This window comes from Centroberyx affinis, unplaced genomic scaffold, assembly GCF_046629955.1.
Source record: "Centroberyx affinis isolate AG114_WGS23_722 - 3 ecotype Tasmania unplaced genomic scaffold, CSIRO-AGI_Caff_v1 ptg000536l_1, whole genome shotgun sequence".
NCBI lineage: Eukaryota > Metazoa > Chordata > Actinopteri > Beryciformes > Berycidae > Centroberyx > Centroberyx affinis.
In genome coordinates, this window is record NW_027279184.1 from 4,712 (window position 1) to 21,761 (window position 17,050).

The window sequence follows — 17,050 nt, forward strand, 5'->3', positions numbered from 1 at the left end:
TAGCCTAGTTAAAAAAAATAACTGAAGTTTGTAATTTTTGTATGATCCTGTGTCACAATTATTTCCCACTCCATTTGTCCCGCCTCACTGTGTCACAACTATCCCTGTTTGTCCCGGACCAATATATCTATGGGACCAATCAATATAAAAAAGTCATCCCTGGCTGACGCATGCTCTGCTCTCCACTCTCGCCTCTCCACGTGCTCTTCTTGGTGTCTGTGGTCCTGTTCTTGCTAGCATGTAGCCTGGTTAGTTAGGCAAAATGTCTCTTTCTACTTTACTACTAAAGTTGACTCAGAAAACAGGCAATTCGTGAATGGACAGAGAAGTATGTGTTTATAGCTGTCTGTGCGAGGCCCGTGTGTTATCGGTGTGTAAAGAATATAACTTGAGAAGACATTTTAAGACAACCCATGCTAACTTTGACACCACTTTCCCACTGGGCTCTGATGCTCGCCACCAGAAGATTTTGGGGCTAACCTCATGTTATGAGCAAAGACATCGCACCCTGTTTCGGGCTTTTACAGAGCAAGAGAGAGCTACATTGGCATCGCTACGAGTGGCATGGATATTAGGCAAAAAGAAAAAGCCGTTTACAGACGCAGAGACTGTCAAGGAGTGTATGCTTGCATCAATCGAGGAGGTGGTTACAGATGAGAAAACCCGAAACAGCTTGATTGATTCGATCAAGAAAATTCCATTATCAGACACTTCAACCACAAGGAGAGTAGAGGCCCTTGCATCGGACGTCTTCGAGACTCTTTTGGACAAACTGAGGACGTCGGAGGTGATGTCTCTAGCTGTGGATGAATCAACGGACAACAGCGATGTAGCACAGCTGTGCCTCTATGTTAGATTCTTTGATGCCGAATGCTTTCGGGAGGATCTACTTGGACTAATTCCTTTGGAGGGATACACGACCGGTGAGATAATATTTAATAAAATTGTCTCATTCTTTGAGGAAGTAGTTGGATTTGGAATGTATTAACATGCTGGTAACAGATGGTGCGCCCGCGATGGCGGACAGGACACGGGGACTGTCCGCTAGGTTGGCAGTTGTGGCTCCACAGCTGAGATCGCTACATTGCCTTGTCCACCAAAGCCTCTTGTGTGCCAAACTAAGTGGTGAGTTAAAAGAGACCATGGACTCTGTCATGGCAATTATTAACTTTATTCGTTGTACCTCCAGCTTACAGCACTGCCTTTTCCGCCAGTTGTTGTCAGACATGTCAGCTCAATATAATGATTTGCTCATCCACAATGACATTAGATGGCTTAGCAAAGGAAACATATTGAAACGATTTTGTGAACTAAGGGAGGAGATCCTGGCGTTTCTCCGTAATTCAAAGCAGAAAAAAGCCCATACTTTTCTGTCTCTAATGGAGATTGACGAGTTTTCCGCTGCTGTTTGCTTTTTGAGCGATGTTTTCCATCACTTGAACCAACTCAACATGGAGCTGCAGGGCAGAGATAAAACAGTCACGCAACTTGTGGAGAGACTCCATGCATTTCAAAGAAAGCTCACACTTTTTTCTGCTGATCTATGTCCAGGCAAAATGCTCCACTTCCCCACATTGCGCGAATCAGGCCTACAAATCACCAAGGTGATGACGGGATTTATAGACGCATTGAAAACCAACTTTGCCACTAGGTTTGATAATTTCAGTATCCCCACAAGTGATGAGATTTGTGAAGAACTCTTCTGTGTGAATGTTGAGGGAGAGTTTGCATTGAAACCAAAGGAGCTGGTAACATCGTTGAATGAGGCGTCTTTACAACTCGAACTCATTGACATTCAGTCATCAGATGACCTGCGACAGTCATTCCAGCTGGCAGGTTCTGAAAAGTTCTGGACTCATGAAGTCAGCCACGAGAAATTCCCTCATTCAAGGGGTCTTGCGCTTTTTATCCTCACAATGTTTGGCTCAATCGTCATTCTCACACATGAATGCCATTAAAACTAATAATCGCGCATCCCTGACTGCCCAGCATCTGCACCACTGTATGGGTATTGCCCTGACAACGTATACACCTGACTTCACTTCTCTAGCTAAATCGAAAAAATGTAATTTCTCTCATTAGATGGCAAATGTTGACATATGACATATGTATATATGTAGTACATATGTTGGTAACAGGTATGTTAGTCAAGTTAGTAATAAGGGTTGATTTTTGAACAGGTTGTATGTTGCAGTTTGAATATTACTTACGTGTCTTGATATTCACTTAATAATGCCATATTATGCACTTAATGTAGCTATTGATGTGGTATGGCTCACCTGGACTGATTATTGAGGTGTCTGATGCAATTTCAATATAGAAATAATTTGCCTTGATAAAATACTATGCACTGATATGTTGTTATAATTCTATTCAATACCATACTATGCACTCATGTTTTGTTTTTGTTGGTACAGTTGTGTACTTAAGTGGATTTTGTCTGTTAGTTAAATGAGTGAAATTCTAAATGTCTGTGATATGGCACACCTGGACTTATTATTGAGGTGTGTAGCACCCAATAATGTAATAATTTCCAGAAAATGTAATAACACCTGAAAATGTAATAAAATTTGCACTTAACTTGATCGAAAATGTAATAAAACCCAGGTTAGGTTAAAGTGCAGACTTTGAGCTCCATACAGCCATATGCACATGGGCAGAAACTCAGGGACATGCAGCTACATCCTGGTCTTACTGAGTGGGTGATGGACTTGTAGCACCCAGGAATGTAATAATTTCCTGAAAATCTAATAATGCCTGAAAATGTAATAAAATTTGCACTTAACTTGATCGAAAATGTAATAAAACCCAATAATGTAATAACTTGACCAATAATGTAATAAAATGTCCTGACTGATATTGTAATAACATTTTACCGATAATGTAATAACGTTCAATATAATAAAACCCAATAATGTAATAACTTGACCAATAATGTAATAAAATGTCCTGACTGATATTGTAATACCATTTTTGCCGATAATGTAATACCTTTCAGGTGGGTCATTTTTTTTTTCAAAACTGATGATGTTCATTTTCAGTCCAGAGTTCTACATTTTTTTTTTTTTAAGAATTTAAGAATATTATATACATTGGATTTCAAATGAAAGAATGAGTATTAGGTTAAAGTGCAGACTTTGAGCACCATACCCATACCCATGCTGATTGGTCGTCCACCAGAGTGGATCTTAGATTAGACACCATCAGAAGATTTGTAAAAAGTAGAAACTTTTTGACTTTTACTCAATTGCACCCCCACGGATTATGATGGGGGGATCCAATCACAGATTTTCTAGTTTTAAAGGGGAGGCCTGACCAAAAAAGTTTGAGAACCACTGCTTTAACTTAAGTATAATTTCTGGGTACATTTTACACCCCTGGTGATTTATTTCCTGATAAGGCAAAGTTAGCATCACTTTGTGTTGAGAATGGTACTGTCAAATTTCTGTGAGCCTACAGCCTAATTGTTTTGGCAAGCGCGGGAAAAGAACACAACTGCTGAGCGCCTGTCAATATTACGTGGTAGAGACAGAAACAGATTTAATTCTATGAATATGCTACGTTGAGTAAAGAAGCCAAACTTAACCATACTTGTTTTATATGTTTATTTCGTTACAATAGCCCACAGAACAGAATGTTGAACTTAACATGACATGACAGGGCAATTCAATCTAATCGAAACAGCCATTTAGGCTACAGTAACTTCTCCTCAACTACTCTCCTCAACAACGATCTCAGTTTAGCTCCACTAGAGCTCCACCTAGTGGCCAAAATGATTGGCTGTTCGTTATATTATTTTGACTTAATGAGGAACACGCAGAACGACAATGTCAACTATGTCATTTTGAAGTATGACAGTATATGTCAACTGACCACTATGTCACTTGACATAGAGGATGATGTCAATTTGACATTGAAAGTGACATAATAACCCTTTATGACCAGGTGGAACAAACATTTATGACTGGTTATGTATGTTTATGTCAGCTGTCATGTAGTGCGTATGTAGGTGTTATGAATGCTTATGTATACCCCCTTCAAATGAAGTGTTACCGAAAGCATGTCCCTGAGTTTCTGCCCATGTGCATATGGCTGTATGGAGCTCAAAGTCTGCACTTTAACCTAATAGTCATTCTTTCATTTGAAATCCAATGTATATAACATTCTTAAATTCTTAAAACACAAAATGTAGAACTCTGGACTGAAAATGAACATCATCAGTTTTGAAAAAAAACTAAAGACCCACCTGAAAGGTATTACATCGGTAAAAAAGTTATTACAATATCAGTCAGGACATTTTATTACATTATTGGTCAAGTTATTACATTATTGGATTTTATTACATTTTCGATCAAGTTAAGTGCAAAATTTATTACATTTTCAGGCGTTATTACATTTTCAGGAAATTATTACATTATTGGGTTCTACAAGGCTGCCAGTAATATTCTTTTATCATGATAGGTTGAAACTAAATTAGGATTATAACCAAACAGAAACAAGGCTGGACAGAAAGGTAGAGATTTAGAGAAAAATTCCCCCAACAATTCAGCCACAAATGTCCATAGATGCCTAACCGGGTTACAAAACCAAAACATATGGGAGATATTTCCTACAGCATAGGCACAACACTCCTTCCATAAAGACTAGCGTAAAGAGAAGACCATTTTGATAAATTATTTCTGATTGGGATTGAGGACAGAGCATTTTCTTTTACAATACGGGAGAGACTAGGTCAAATTTGAATGCCAAGATAGATGAAGCCTTTGGAATCAAAGGAGAGAGGGGGTGGTAAAGATACTAGCATAGCAGTGGAGTTGAGTGGCATAATAGCAGTCTTAGTCCAATTGATTTTATAGCCAGAGAGGATACCAAATTCATTGATTAGTTTTAATAGGTGGGGGAGTGAATTTGAAATGTCTGAGAGATAAAGTAAAATATCATCAACGTATAGCGAAATTTGATGTGTTGTGTCTTTGATGATGATGGGAGATATTAATTGGTTTTGTCTAATTGATTGGGCAAGAGGTTCAAGGAAGAGGGCAAAAAAACTGGGAGAGAGAGGGCAACCCTATCTGGACAACGTAAAGTCAGACGCACCCGGGTGACCTGTTTGAACACGTGCAGTGGGACCATCATAGAGTGTGCGGACCATTTTATTTTGCATTTTGTAAAATAAAAGCACATATTCAGAGCTTCCATGTTCAAGTTAGGCTACTAAATGATAAATGGACATACTAACAACACACTGATCACTGATATCTGATCACTAATATGACAGATTAGGATGAATAGGATTAATTATTTGTCCTTACCTAGTGACAGTAATGTGTCTAGTACAATCCAATGGGAGCCTAAAGAAGGGAAATATGCCAGAATCTGCACTGCACTCACATTAACTCTCTGAGTGTTGAGGAGTGTTATAAATTGCTGATTAAAAAGTGTTACCATTTACAAATGCCTTTAATACAGTTTGGATAGCAATTTTAGGTTTCACTTTCATTGTAGTGACGCTGACTTTGCTAGCGCTTAGACCCTCAAGTGGCGACAGGCAGTATAACCGGTATGGCCGGTGTTGAGGGAAACACATGTGCACATTTCGTCACGTGGTGTAACACAGTGTTGTCATTTGTGCAGAGCACTTGGTTTGATGCAACAGATATCCCTAATGAGCATGTGACAGAATCGTTGTGATTTAGGAATGAGATCGCATAGAGGTATGAATCCAGATCGCGTTTTTAATACGATTAATCGTGCAGCCCTATCAATATGTCAGTCAATCTCTAGCCAACTCCTACATCCTGTGGGGAGAAAATGAAGACCTGAAGAACATTAACAGGTCTAAGCACTATTATCATATCTTCCTCCTGATTAAGTGGTTGTTATTACTGCCATCACCACAAGTCCACAGGGCTTAGTTTTGGGCAGCTGGTATACACAACTTCTATACCAGTTGTGCCCACACTTTTTCATCTACTGTTGTGACTCATCTGGTTAGATCTACTACAAAAGTCAAAATATGTTGCTTACCTAGTCTCCCTACATGATGATGACAGTGCACTGAGAGGGTGGCATTGAGAGGTGCTATTGTGCTTAAAAAAGTGAAGCCCGAATATAAGACGACCCTGATTATGAAAAAAATCTTGTTTTTAACAACGAAAAGCATTTTTTGGCAAGAATTGGCGCCATCTGCTGTTGTGAATATGTAATAACAGTTAAAAGCCTGTCTTACCAACTCAACTCGACTCGACTCTACTCACCTTTTTTGGTTTTCCATTGGGCAAGTACCAGGTACCAGGTACCATATTACCTGGTACCTGGTATCTGGTACCTTTTTTGGTAGCACCTCGAGGTTCCAAGCAAGCTGAGGCGATACCAAAAGGTGACGTGAAAACACTGCAGACTACTGATTGGTCAGAGAGAATCGTCATCATTGCACGACAAGGGACATCCTGCACAAACCCGCCATATTTAAATTTTTTAACTTAATTTAACTTCACTTAATTTTAACTTAATTAACTACTATTAAATAACGCTAGGTTAGCTTACCCTCTTGCTTCGCCTTTGAGCAACCAGAGTCGTCTCATCGTCTGAGCTTTGATGTAGGATTTCTCAAACGCTCTGTTTTTTTCATCAGTCTTTTGTCTTGCTGCCTTCAGCCTCTTCTGAAATAAAATCTGTCTCCTTGCTGTGACTAACAGCCAGCCTTCGATACCATGCAGTGGAAAAGGGGCATTAGTCAACCAAAACATGACATGTCACAACCACAACCAGTGCTTAAATGGTGGAAGGCACTTTTAAGCTGTTAAACTTGATAAAATGGCTAGATATAGGTAGTTCCAGAATTCCAATCTCATACAAAGCTACACTACTAGTAATTTCCTGACATATGAGCTCACCAGCCTCTCTAACGTCTTGAGCCACATTAACAAAGGCAATGGGCCCAACTGCAAAGACCAGAACTTTAGCTCGCCTAGTAACCTTGATCTCTCTATGTCCTCAATGCCTCCAAGTAGCTGCTGTCGTATCTCCTGAACCTGCTCCCTGTCATTCAGATTTATATCATACCATCTCCCAAGACTTCTGACAAGCTTCTCTAGAACTGTTGGTATAGCTGCCTCATCTGTGTGAAACCTTTTGGCTGCCAGCTTCCCCTTTCAGTAACTGGCCACTCTATTGGGCCCTCTTCAGTCATGTCAATGTCAGTGTCTGTTATTGTTTTACCTTCCTGTGAGTCAACTTGTGTCCCTGCTTACACAGACTGGGGTATTGGTACAAACGGGCATTGGTAACATTTTATTTCACTAGTGCACTGTTGACTCTCTATAACTTTAATATAATATTTAATATCATTTCTTACATATGGAATTGTTTTATCAGTCTAGTAACTGTTATATAACCCTAAACAACCAAGCTTTTTATGTGGCTAAACTTAAACCTAACCCTAACCCTAACCCATTCCTTTCATGTGGCTCTACTTTTTTGTCTTTTTGCTTTGTCCATTACATACCCTGGATGTCACCAAGCTCCTGTACCCCTAATGACAGTGGGAATTGCACCGTATGAACTTGGAAGCTGTGTGGAAAACTGACTCATAGCCAACAAGTTTGGCGTGCACAAATGCACTGTAAAGTTTGTGTACCTATTTTGGAAGAGCTTGGTGCTGGTTGCGTAAGATTTAGTCAAGGTACCCACATTGGTACAATGCTGCGCAGCGCTTTGAAAATGTGCACCACATCCCTCAAATATACCTGTCCCGCTGCCTTCAGATGGCTACAGGGATTGCATCAACCAAAGGAGAAGGCCTCATACATTCATGTGGTTTCACATTATTTACCTGTTCACTTGTACGGCGGGATTCGGACAAAGAGGGTGAGTAGGGCTCCGATATTTTCTGTTGACCGTCACGTCTTGCTTTGATTATTCCAGTCTTTTTGTTTAATAAACAGTATAAAACGCATCCAGACTTCAGTATGGATTTGTTTGAACACGTCACAGTTAAGAGCCTACTTAGCCTCTTAGCAGCCTTTTTCATTAAAAGTAGTCGCTACACCAAATAAAGCCAAGAAAATAGCACAGAACGCCAGCACTTGCGCTAAAATGTGGTCTGAGTAGGCAGGATCGCAAGCACAATTTTCAATACCAAAATTGCACTGTACCACACGATTAATATTGACACTCCATTTTGGTGCGAGCAATGTCATGGCGAGCCACGAAAAGGTCACTGTGCATGATCTGCGCTGGCATGAAAATAGGACCCTTCATCTCAAGAAAAAATTACATGTGGACCCACCCTTGTCCAAAACCAACGAAGTTTCAGGCCTCCCAATTTTGTTGAAGTTGCTGACATATTGGAAGGTCCTGGTCCTGAGTGTTTAATGAGATCCATGGAGGGTGAAACAGTCTATTTAATACATTCCACATACTCGGACAGTTCACTTTCTGAATTCTGGAGATGACTGAGGAGAAGACACACTAAGTGCATTTCAAGGTCAGGTAACTGTGAATGAATAATGCTATCCAATACAGGCTATACATTGATGTAGTATTATATGTTAGTAAGTAACTGAATTAGGGCGATTAACTGATTAACTTTTTTATTTATTGACATTTAGTTATTCACAGCCTCAATGGAAGATGAATTAAATGTAACATATATAACTCTCGGAGGGCATGTTGAAGTGCACAAATACAGAATACTTTATTTTGTGATCTTGTTTACAGTATATATCCTGATAATCTGCAGTAATTCCATTATTGTATACCTAATCTGTTTTCACAAAAGTCTCCATGAGCCAATGTACATTTTCATTGCAGCTTTGTTACTGAACTCTATTCTTTACAGCACAGCTATCTACCCAAAGCTTTTGATTGACTTTCTATCTGAAAAACAGATCATATCTTATCCAGCCTGTCTCTTTCAAAGTGTTATATATTACTCTTTTGGTGGATCAGAGTTCTTACTGTTGTCAGCCATGGCTTATGACAGGTATGTGTCTATATGTAAACCTCTGCAATACCCAACTATCATGACAATAACAACTGTCAAAATTATTCTGGTGTTAGCTTGGCTTTTGCCTGCTGGTGAGGTTACAGGGACAATTTCATTGAATGCTAATGAAAAACTCTGTAAATATATTTTGAATGGAATCTTTTGTGACAATGCAATTTATAAACTTCAGTGTGTGAGCTCAACAGCTCAAAATATATTTGGTGTGGTCATTTTGCTAAATATTGCACTTTTACCTATGCTTTTCATAGTTTTTACATACACAAGGATACTTACAATTATCTACAATAGTTCTAAAGATGTCAAGAAAAAAGCTGCTCAGACATGTCTACCTCACCTGCTGGTTTTAATCAACTTTTCCATCTTGTGTACATATAATATTGTTAAAAATAGACTGGAATATGATTTGTCAAAAACTGTACATTTAATAATGACTTTACAACTGGTTGTATATCATCCTCTCTTAAATCCAATCATATATGGACTCGCAATGAAAGAAATTTCCAAACACCTCAAGACGTTGTTCTGTCAAGCGAAATACTGATAACGTATGTACAGCAATTTCTTATGTAATAATCATGCATTATTATTCAAAGGCATTTCAGATAGCCATTTGATTCTACAATTAATACACAGTAAAAAGTATGAACATCTCCCACAAAATAATGACTAATATATTTGCTACACTTAAAATTGTGATTACTTGCAAAATTACACCTTTTTATTCTATCAAGCTTCCCTATCTTCTTACAGGGATAAGTGAGAAGTGATTTAACAGTCAACAGTAAAATGCATTAAGGCTTAAAACATGTCAATCCTAACCTTGAGCACAAAATTGACATTTATTTTTGTACATTTTTAATGATGAGTAAATAAAATGATATTCAAAGAACAAAAGTTTTTTTCTGGTGCTCACTGTCAATGTGATGTAGTTGAGATTGTAAGGTCTGTATTTTATTGACATGGTGCACTACCGTATGGTAGGCCTACATAGTGCTCCACATATTATTTTACAGATTTTGAATAGACAATATAATGAATTGAAAATAGCAAATGTTTCTTATTATTTATGATCTTAGCAGTTCTCTGCTGATCTGTTGGGTTCTGCCATTGAACAAACACCTGCTAACTTAAGAGAGAGTGGTATTTTAGTTCCTCAAGCTGGGGCTTTGGGACCTGTGTGTTTTGCCCCTGAATGGAACAATTGAATGCCTAGGGTAGGGCTATTCAATTAGTTTGGAATGGGGGCCAGTTCATGAAAAGGATCCCAAATGAGGGGCCTGAGAAATATGGCTTGAAATATGAGTAATCACATTAACAGCTACAGATACAGTAAAGTACAACAACATAGGAGTGCATATATTGTATTTTGTAAATGCATAACAACAACATCAGTGCATTGTTTTGTATCAAGACACATAGGCCAAACGCATTTCTACATTCAAATGGCAATATACACCATGTTCAGAAATCAGTCCAGGTGAGCCATATCACAGACATTTAGAATTTTACTCATCTAACTAACAGACAACATCCACTTAAGTGCACACAACTGTACCAACAAAACTTGACAGTCCCTTAATTGGCCTCTCTTGACAATGTTGATACAGTTTTGATACAGTACAAATTGTTGTTCTCAGAAACATCAAACTGTTCCTCTGCTCCACCTACTGGCTAGAAGCAGAAACACTGCTAAGGAGATTTGATGACTGAATACAAACAGGGCTTTTCATTCTAGTGTTTTTTCCTTCCTCTTTTTTTCTTCTAAATTAGAAATAACAATAGTAAAATAGACTGCCCCCAAATAAGTCCACACACATGGACTACTACTCACATTTGCCCATGGAATCTATATTGAAATTGCATCAGACACCTTGTAGCACCCAATAATGTAATAATTTCCTGAAAATGTAATAACGCCTGAAAATGTAATACAATTTGTACTTAACTATATCGAAAATGTAATAAAACCCAATAATGTAATAACTTGACCAATAATGTAATAAAATGTCCTGACTGATATTGTAATAACATTTTACCGATAATGTAATAACTTTCAATATAATAAAACCCAATAATGTAATAACTTGACCAATAATGTAATAAATTGTCCTGACTGATACTGTAATAACATTTTTACGTTTATTTTTATATTTCATGATTGGAAATATAAACTCTAAGCTTTATGTAGAATTTGAAATTTACAACAGATGGCAAGTGGAACATTGTTATCAGGCAAAGATGCATTAAACTAAAATCCCTATCAATGGGAAATGAACCGGCCCATACCCATGCTGATTGGTCATTGTGCAAGGATCGTCCATTAGACCAGAGTGGATCTTAGATTAGACACCATCAGAAGATTTGTAAAAAGTAGAAACTTTTTGACTTTTACTCAATTGCACCCCCACGGATTATGATGCGGGGATCCAATCAAAGATTTTCTAGTTTTAAAGGGGGGGCCTGACCAAAAAAGTCTGAGAACCACTGCTTTAACTTAAGTATAATTTCTGGGTACTTTTCACACCCCTGGTGATTTATTTCCTGATAAGGCAAAGTTAGCATCACTTTGTGTTGAGAATGGTACTGTCAAATTTCTGTGAGCACACAGCCTAATTGTTTTGGCAAGCGTGGGAAAATAACACAACTGCTGAGCGCCTGTCAATATTACGTGGTAGAGACAGGAACAGATTTAATTCTATGAATATGCTACGTTGAGTAAAGAAGCCAAACTTAACCATACTTGTTTTATATGTTTATTTCGTTACAATATCCCACAGAACAGAACGTTGAACTCAACATGACATGACAGGGCAAGTCAATCTAATCGAAACAGCCATTTAGGCTACAGTAACTTCTCCTCAACTACTCTCCTCAACAACGATCTCAGTTTAGCTCCACTAGAGCTCCACCTAGTGGCCAAAATGATTGGCTGTTCGTTATATTATTTTGACTTAATGAGGAACACGCAGAACGACAATGTCAATTGTCATAAAGTACTATGTCATTTTGAAGCAGAAAGTGTCATAACATATCAGTATGACAGTATATGTCAACTGACCACTATGTCACTTGACATAGAGGATGATGTCAATTTGACATTGAAAGTGACATAATAACCCTTTATGACCATGTGGAACAAACATTTATGACTGGTTATGTATGTTTATGTCAGCTGTCATGTAGTGCGTATGTAGGTGTTATGAATGCTTATGTATACCCGCTTCAAATGAAGTGTTCCCGAAAGTTGTTTTGTTGGATTGTGGTTGTTTTCATGAGGCAGTGTATTGTTGGAAATCTGTGGTATAGAGAGTGAAGAGGAAGATTTAGGGAACAGTTACCTGGCTCCCCAGTGCTTCTCAGAAGCTTATCTGACCTGGAATGGTCTCCCAAGGAGGAAGTCCATCACCCACTCAATAAGACCAGGATGTAGCTGCATGTCCCTGAGTTTCTGTCCATGTGCATATGGCTGTATGGTGCTCAAAGTCTGCACTTTAACCTAATACTCATTCTTTCATTTGAAATCCAATGTATATAACATTCTTAAATTCTTAAAAAAAAAAAAAAGTAGAACTCTGGACTGAAAATGAACATTATCAGTTTTGAAAAAAAAAATGACCCACCTGAAAGGTATTACATTATCAGCAAAAATGTTATTACAATATCAGTCAGGACATTTTATTACATTATTGGTCAAGTTATTACATTATTGGGTTTTCTTATATTGAAAGGTATTACATTATCAGTAAAATGTTATTACAATATCAGTCAGGACATTTTATTACATTATTGGTCAAATTATTACATTATTGGGTTTTATTACATTTTTGATCAAGTTAAGTGCAAATCTTATTACATTTTCAGGCTTTATTACATTTTCAGTAAATTATTACATTATTGGGTGCTACAGGCTCGACCAGACGTTTAAATGTCTGGTCAAAATCATTCTGTAAGTAATAATTCTCGCCCTGCCTATATTTCCCTGTCACGGGTGGCTGTCTGTTGCTTTAACAAGCTTAAATCTCTTTGATGGGCTCATGACTAGAGCCGGGGTAATTGCACCAATCATAAGTAAGCATATCACCCCACGTGGGTGGGTGTTTTATTGTTTGGCCGCATATTGCAAAGTTTTGAATGGCCTACGTTATCATCGGACCTATATGATGGAGATGAAAAGGTTAGAGAATCAAGCTGACTGTCTGTCCCTCTCTCTCTCTCTGTCTCTCTCTCTCTCTGTCTGTCTGTCTGTCTGTCAGTCTCTCTCTCTCTCTCTCTCTCTCTCTCTCTCTCTCTCTCTCTTATGTTTTCGGTGCCGTTTGTTTGTTTGTCTGTTTGTTTGTCTGTTAGCAGGATTACGGAAAAACTACCGGCCCGATTATCATTTTTTTAAACTTCGTGGAAGGGTGTAGCATGGGCCAAGAAAGAACCCATTAAATTTTGGAGTGGATCCGGATCCGACTCACGAACAAGCAATAATAGCACGAACCTTGGTGGAGATCTGCGCTCTCCGAGCGCCCTTCTAGTTCAAAATGCATTGTTTGATCATTGTAATCTGTGTTTAAACTCTGGAATCAAATATGGTCAAAATATGTGCTTGGGTCACATGCATACCTAATAGTAACATCAGGTACCTGCAGTGTTTTGAGGGAATATAGGCCTACATATTTTACCTTTCCACAAATCAATAAGTAATTTAGAAAAATGTCAGCTGTGCATTAAGCTTTGTAAAAGACACTTACAGCTCAGTAAGATAAGCATGAGAAGAATTACATATTTGATTACACTTTTTTCTCCTTTTCTGTAATTTTTTATTCTCACTATATTTAGTTGGTTTACTGGCTCACTTTGATTTAGCTACACAGCATTGATATGACTGTAAGCGTTCCGCCTGAGGATGAGTGTATTGGCCAACTGTTTCAAAGGTTATCAATTAATTTAATATCGAATATAATAATTAACAGGCATATAAAGTATAATATTGCTGCTGAATGATAGGCTACTGATAAAACTGAATTACTGTTACCGATAAAACTGAATAGGTTACTTGGGTTTGAGCTCTATATGCACATCCGTGCACGTGCACATGGACTCAAATAAATCTGCATGCGCACAAAGTCCGGTTTTACCAAGATGAAAATCTGGCAACCCTACAGGCTACCATAGGCACATGTGGATTATGTAGATAAATATCCAGTTGTGTGGTGCTGAGCTGACTACCACTAGTGGTCAGATGGACACTGCTGTGCTAGCTTGGATTGACACTTGAATTGGCTCATAGTTTTGTGATCAGATGCCTAAGCTACAGTTAAATTCTTAATTGTTCCCCAACACAAAATGGCTTGTCAGTGGCTTGTAAATTAAATGTCTCTTGTGTCGGCCAGTTAGCTATATAATGAAGTATATCCATGTCAGGTTCATCCTCTCATTCAGCTCTTTTTATTTGGGCCGCTTCAACTTGAGACAGTTTCCCTGTGTAAGAAAATGTGTTTTAAAAAGTAAATTTTGAATAGGTACCTCTATGTTTTCCCAATGCGTAGGCCATGGCATGAAGATTTTTGTGACTATGGCTATTATTTAAAATGGAAAAAATATCAGCCTTCTAAGAGAAGAAGATGACAAGTGAGATAATTTGCTTCTTAAAATATGTTACGCTTAAAGTTAAGTTTCCATATCTAACATAGACAGAAGTAGTTTATTATTATGTCATAATTATGAGTTTGTGAATTATGTAGAATGATTTTTTAATTGTATTTAATCTGGTTTCTTTTGCAGTAATGAGACAAATGATGAGTGATGAGCACATACTGTATATCATATATAGCCTTTAAAGTCTTATGTGTTCATTGGTAACTCAATCTCTCTGTTGATCTTTTTCACAACCTGAACTGTTAATGGCGATGTATTGCCTTTTTTTGTTATATTTTTATTCACCATACAATTTGATGAGCATCTGCTGCTCTGTGGCCTTGAACATCAAGTATCTCTTATTTACATTGTTAATCGAAGTGCTCCATGGTTGACATCTCGGCCTGTGTTTTAAAGTTGTGAACACACATATCTTGATAAAACAGACTTGAGTTGGACTGATTACATTAGCTGGAAGTTTGGTTTTGTGGAACTGTGTTTGTTAGGTTAACTCAAGCCAGGCTTTTCTTAGCCTCCTTTGTGGAATTGGTCTCAAGTGGAGGTATAAAGATCCACAGAGAAGAAGACTGTCACATAAAAACTGACAACACTCAACACATTCAGTGCACTTCCTGAAGAATGTGTCTTCACAGCCGTCAGAGTCAGAGTGCATTTAAAAATCAGGTAAGTCTGAATGGAATAAACACAAATTGCTGGTACTTGTATTTACAAATATTATTAACCGCATTCAAAGTTGACAGTTTTTTATGTGTCATGCATGATTCTCATTCAGTGTTCATCCCTTTGATTTCAATAGACATCCAAGATTTCTCCCTTCATGGCGGATGGGTTAAATACAACATACCTAACTCTAGGAGGGTATGTAGACGTACACAAGTATGGCTATTTTTATTTTGTGTTCATGCTAACAATCTTTATTTTCATTATTTGCAGCAATTCAGTAATTGTGTACCTAATCTGTGTTCACAGAAGCCTCCATGAGCCTATGTACATTTTCATTGCGGCTTTATTAATGAATTCTGTTCTTTTCAGCACAACTTTCTACCCAAAGCTTTTGATTGACTTCCTGTCTGAAAAACAGATCATATCGTACCCCTTCTGTGTTTTTCAATCTTTTCTTTATTACTCTTTTGGTGGATCAGAATTCTTCTTGTTAACAGCCATGGCATTTGATAGGTATGTATGCATCTGTAAACCACTGCAATACCCTACTATCATGAGAACAGCAACTCTCAAACTTATTCTGGTTTTAGCTTGGCTTTTACCGGCCTGTGAACTGGCAGGCTCAGCCCTTTTGGCAACTAGACAAAAACTCTGCAAGTTTCTTTTGATTCAAAAAGTTAATTGTGATTTGTATTCAGTTGCAAAACTTACTTGTGGAGACACAACAGAGATGAATGTATATGGTTTGCTGATGGTGATAAATCTCATCTTTATACCTATGTTTTTTTTACTGTTCACGTACACAAAAATCCTGATCATCATTCTCAAAAGTTCAAAAAAGAAAAAGAAAAAAGCTCTCCAGACATGTTTGCCCCATCTGGTGGCTTTTATCAACTTTTCCATGTTGTCTGGATATGAAGCTATCAAAATCAGAGTTGAAACATCTATACCGCAGATGGCTAATTTCATTTTGAATTTATTGTTGATTTCTTGTTCTTCTGTTTTTAACCCAATTATATATGGGCTGAAAATGAAAGAAATTTCTAAACAGGTAAAGAGCCTGCTCTGCCAAGACAAAGTAAATTAATATACCAACTCAAGATGTTACATTCTTTCAATGCTCATTGTGTATTGATGTAATATGTCCCTTTTGGATACATTTCATGTAGAGATTTGTTCTTGGTTCATCATAAGAAGTATTGACATGTCCAAGGAAAAATAATCACCGCTGTACATCTCTTTTTTCTTTTTTAAAATATATTCATTATGATGCATGTTTGGAAAATGGCAAATATTTGATGGCATTTTAGCATATTGGTCTTTGCATTTTTTTTTTTTAAATGCTGCTTTTATTCATCAAACAATAATGGTTTAATTTTGCCCAAAAGAGTGCACAACTAATAGGAGAATTTTTGTATTTTGTCATATCATACTATATACTATATTTATTTTATTGGCACAAGTTAGACACTATATATAATTTCACCTCTTTTCACAATGCTTTCATTCTGATAATAAGCATAAAAAAATGTTAAAATAAAGCGGTATTCTATGAATATACATGTTTCTGGTTTTCATTGCCAATATAAGCTACCAGCTTTGTACTTTATCACTATGGTGTTCTGTGTAGGGTAAATTGCAGGGGCGTTAGGATTTCAGAACATCCGGGGCTCAGCCCAGAGGAAGTCACAGAACCATAGTGGGGGGTCCGGGGGCATCCTCCCCGGGAGAATT

General features: G+C 37.6%; 2 protein-coding genes across 2 annotated transcripts; both read left to right on the forward strand.

Moving 5' to 3' along the window:
- Positions 1–8,612: 8,612 nt before the first annotated feature.
- Positions 8,613–9,551, forward strand: LOC139642852 (olfactory receptor 6N2-like). Its single transcript, XM_071517885.1, has one exon. The coding sequence runs from the start codon at positions 8,628–8,630 to the stop codon at positions 9,549–9,551; it is 924 nt and encodes a 307-aa protein (XP_071373986.1). The 5' UTR covers positions 8,613–8,627.
- Positions 9,552–15,470: 5,919 nt separating this feature from the next.
- Positions 15,471–16,403, forward strand: LOC139642853 (olfactory receptor 6N2-like). Its single transcript, XM_071517886.1, has one exon. It carries the CDS (start codon positions 15,471–15,473, stop codon positions 16,401–16,403), a length of 933 nt encoding a protein of 310 aa, XP_071373987.1.
- The last annotated feature ends 647 nt before the right edge of the window (positions 16,404–17,050 follow it).

What these genes read in the sequence shown, in the direction of transcription:
- LOC139642853 (XM_071517886.1), top strand. Translation starts at nt 15,471, where the DNA reads ATGGCGGATGGGTTAAATACAACATACCTAACTCTAGGAGGGTATGTA.
- LOC139642852 (XM_071517885.1), top strand. Translation starts at nt 8,628, where the DNA reads ATGGAAGATGAATTAAATGTAACATATATAACTCTCGGAGGGCATGTT.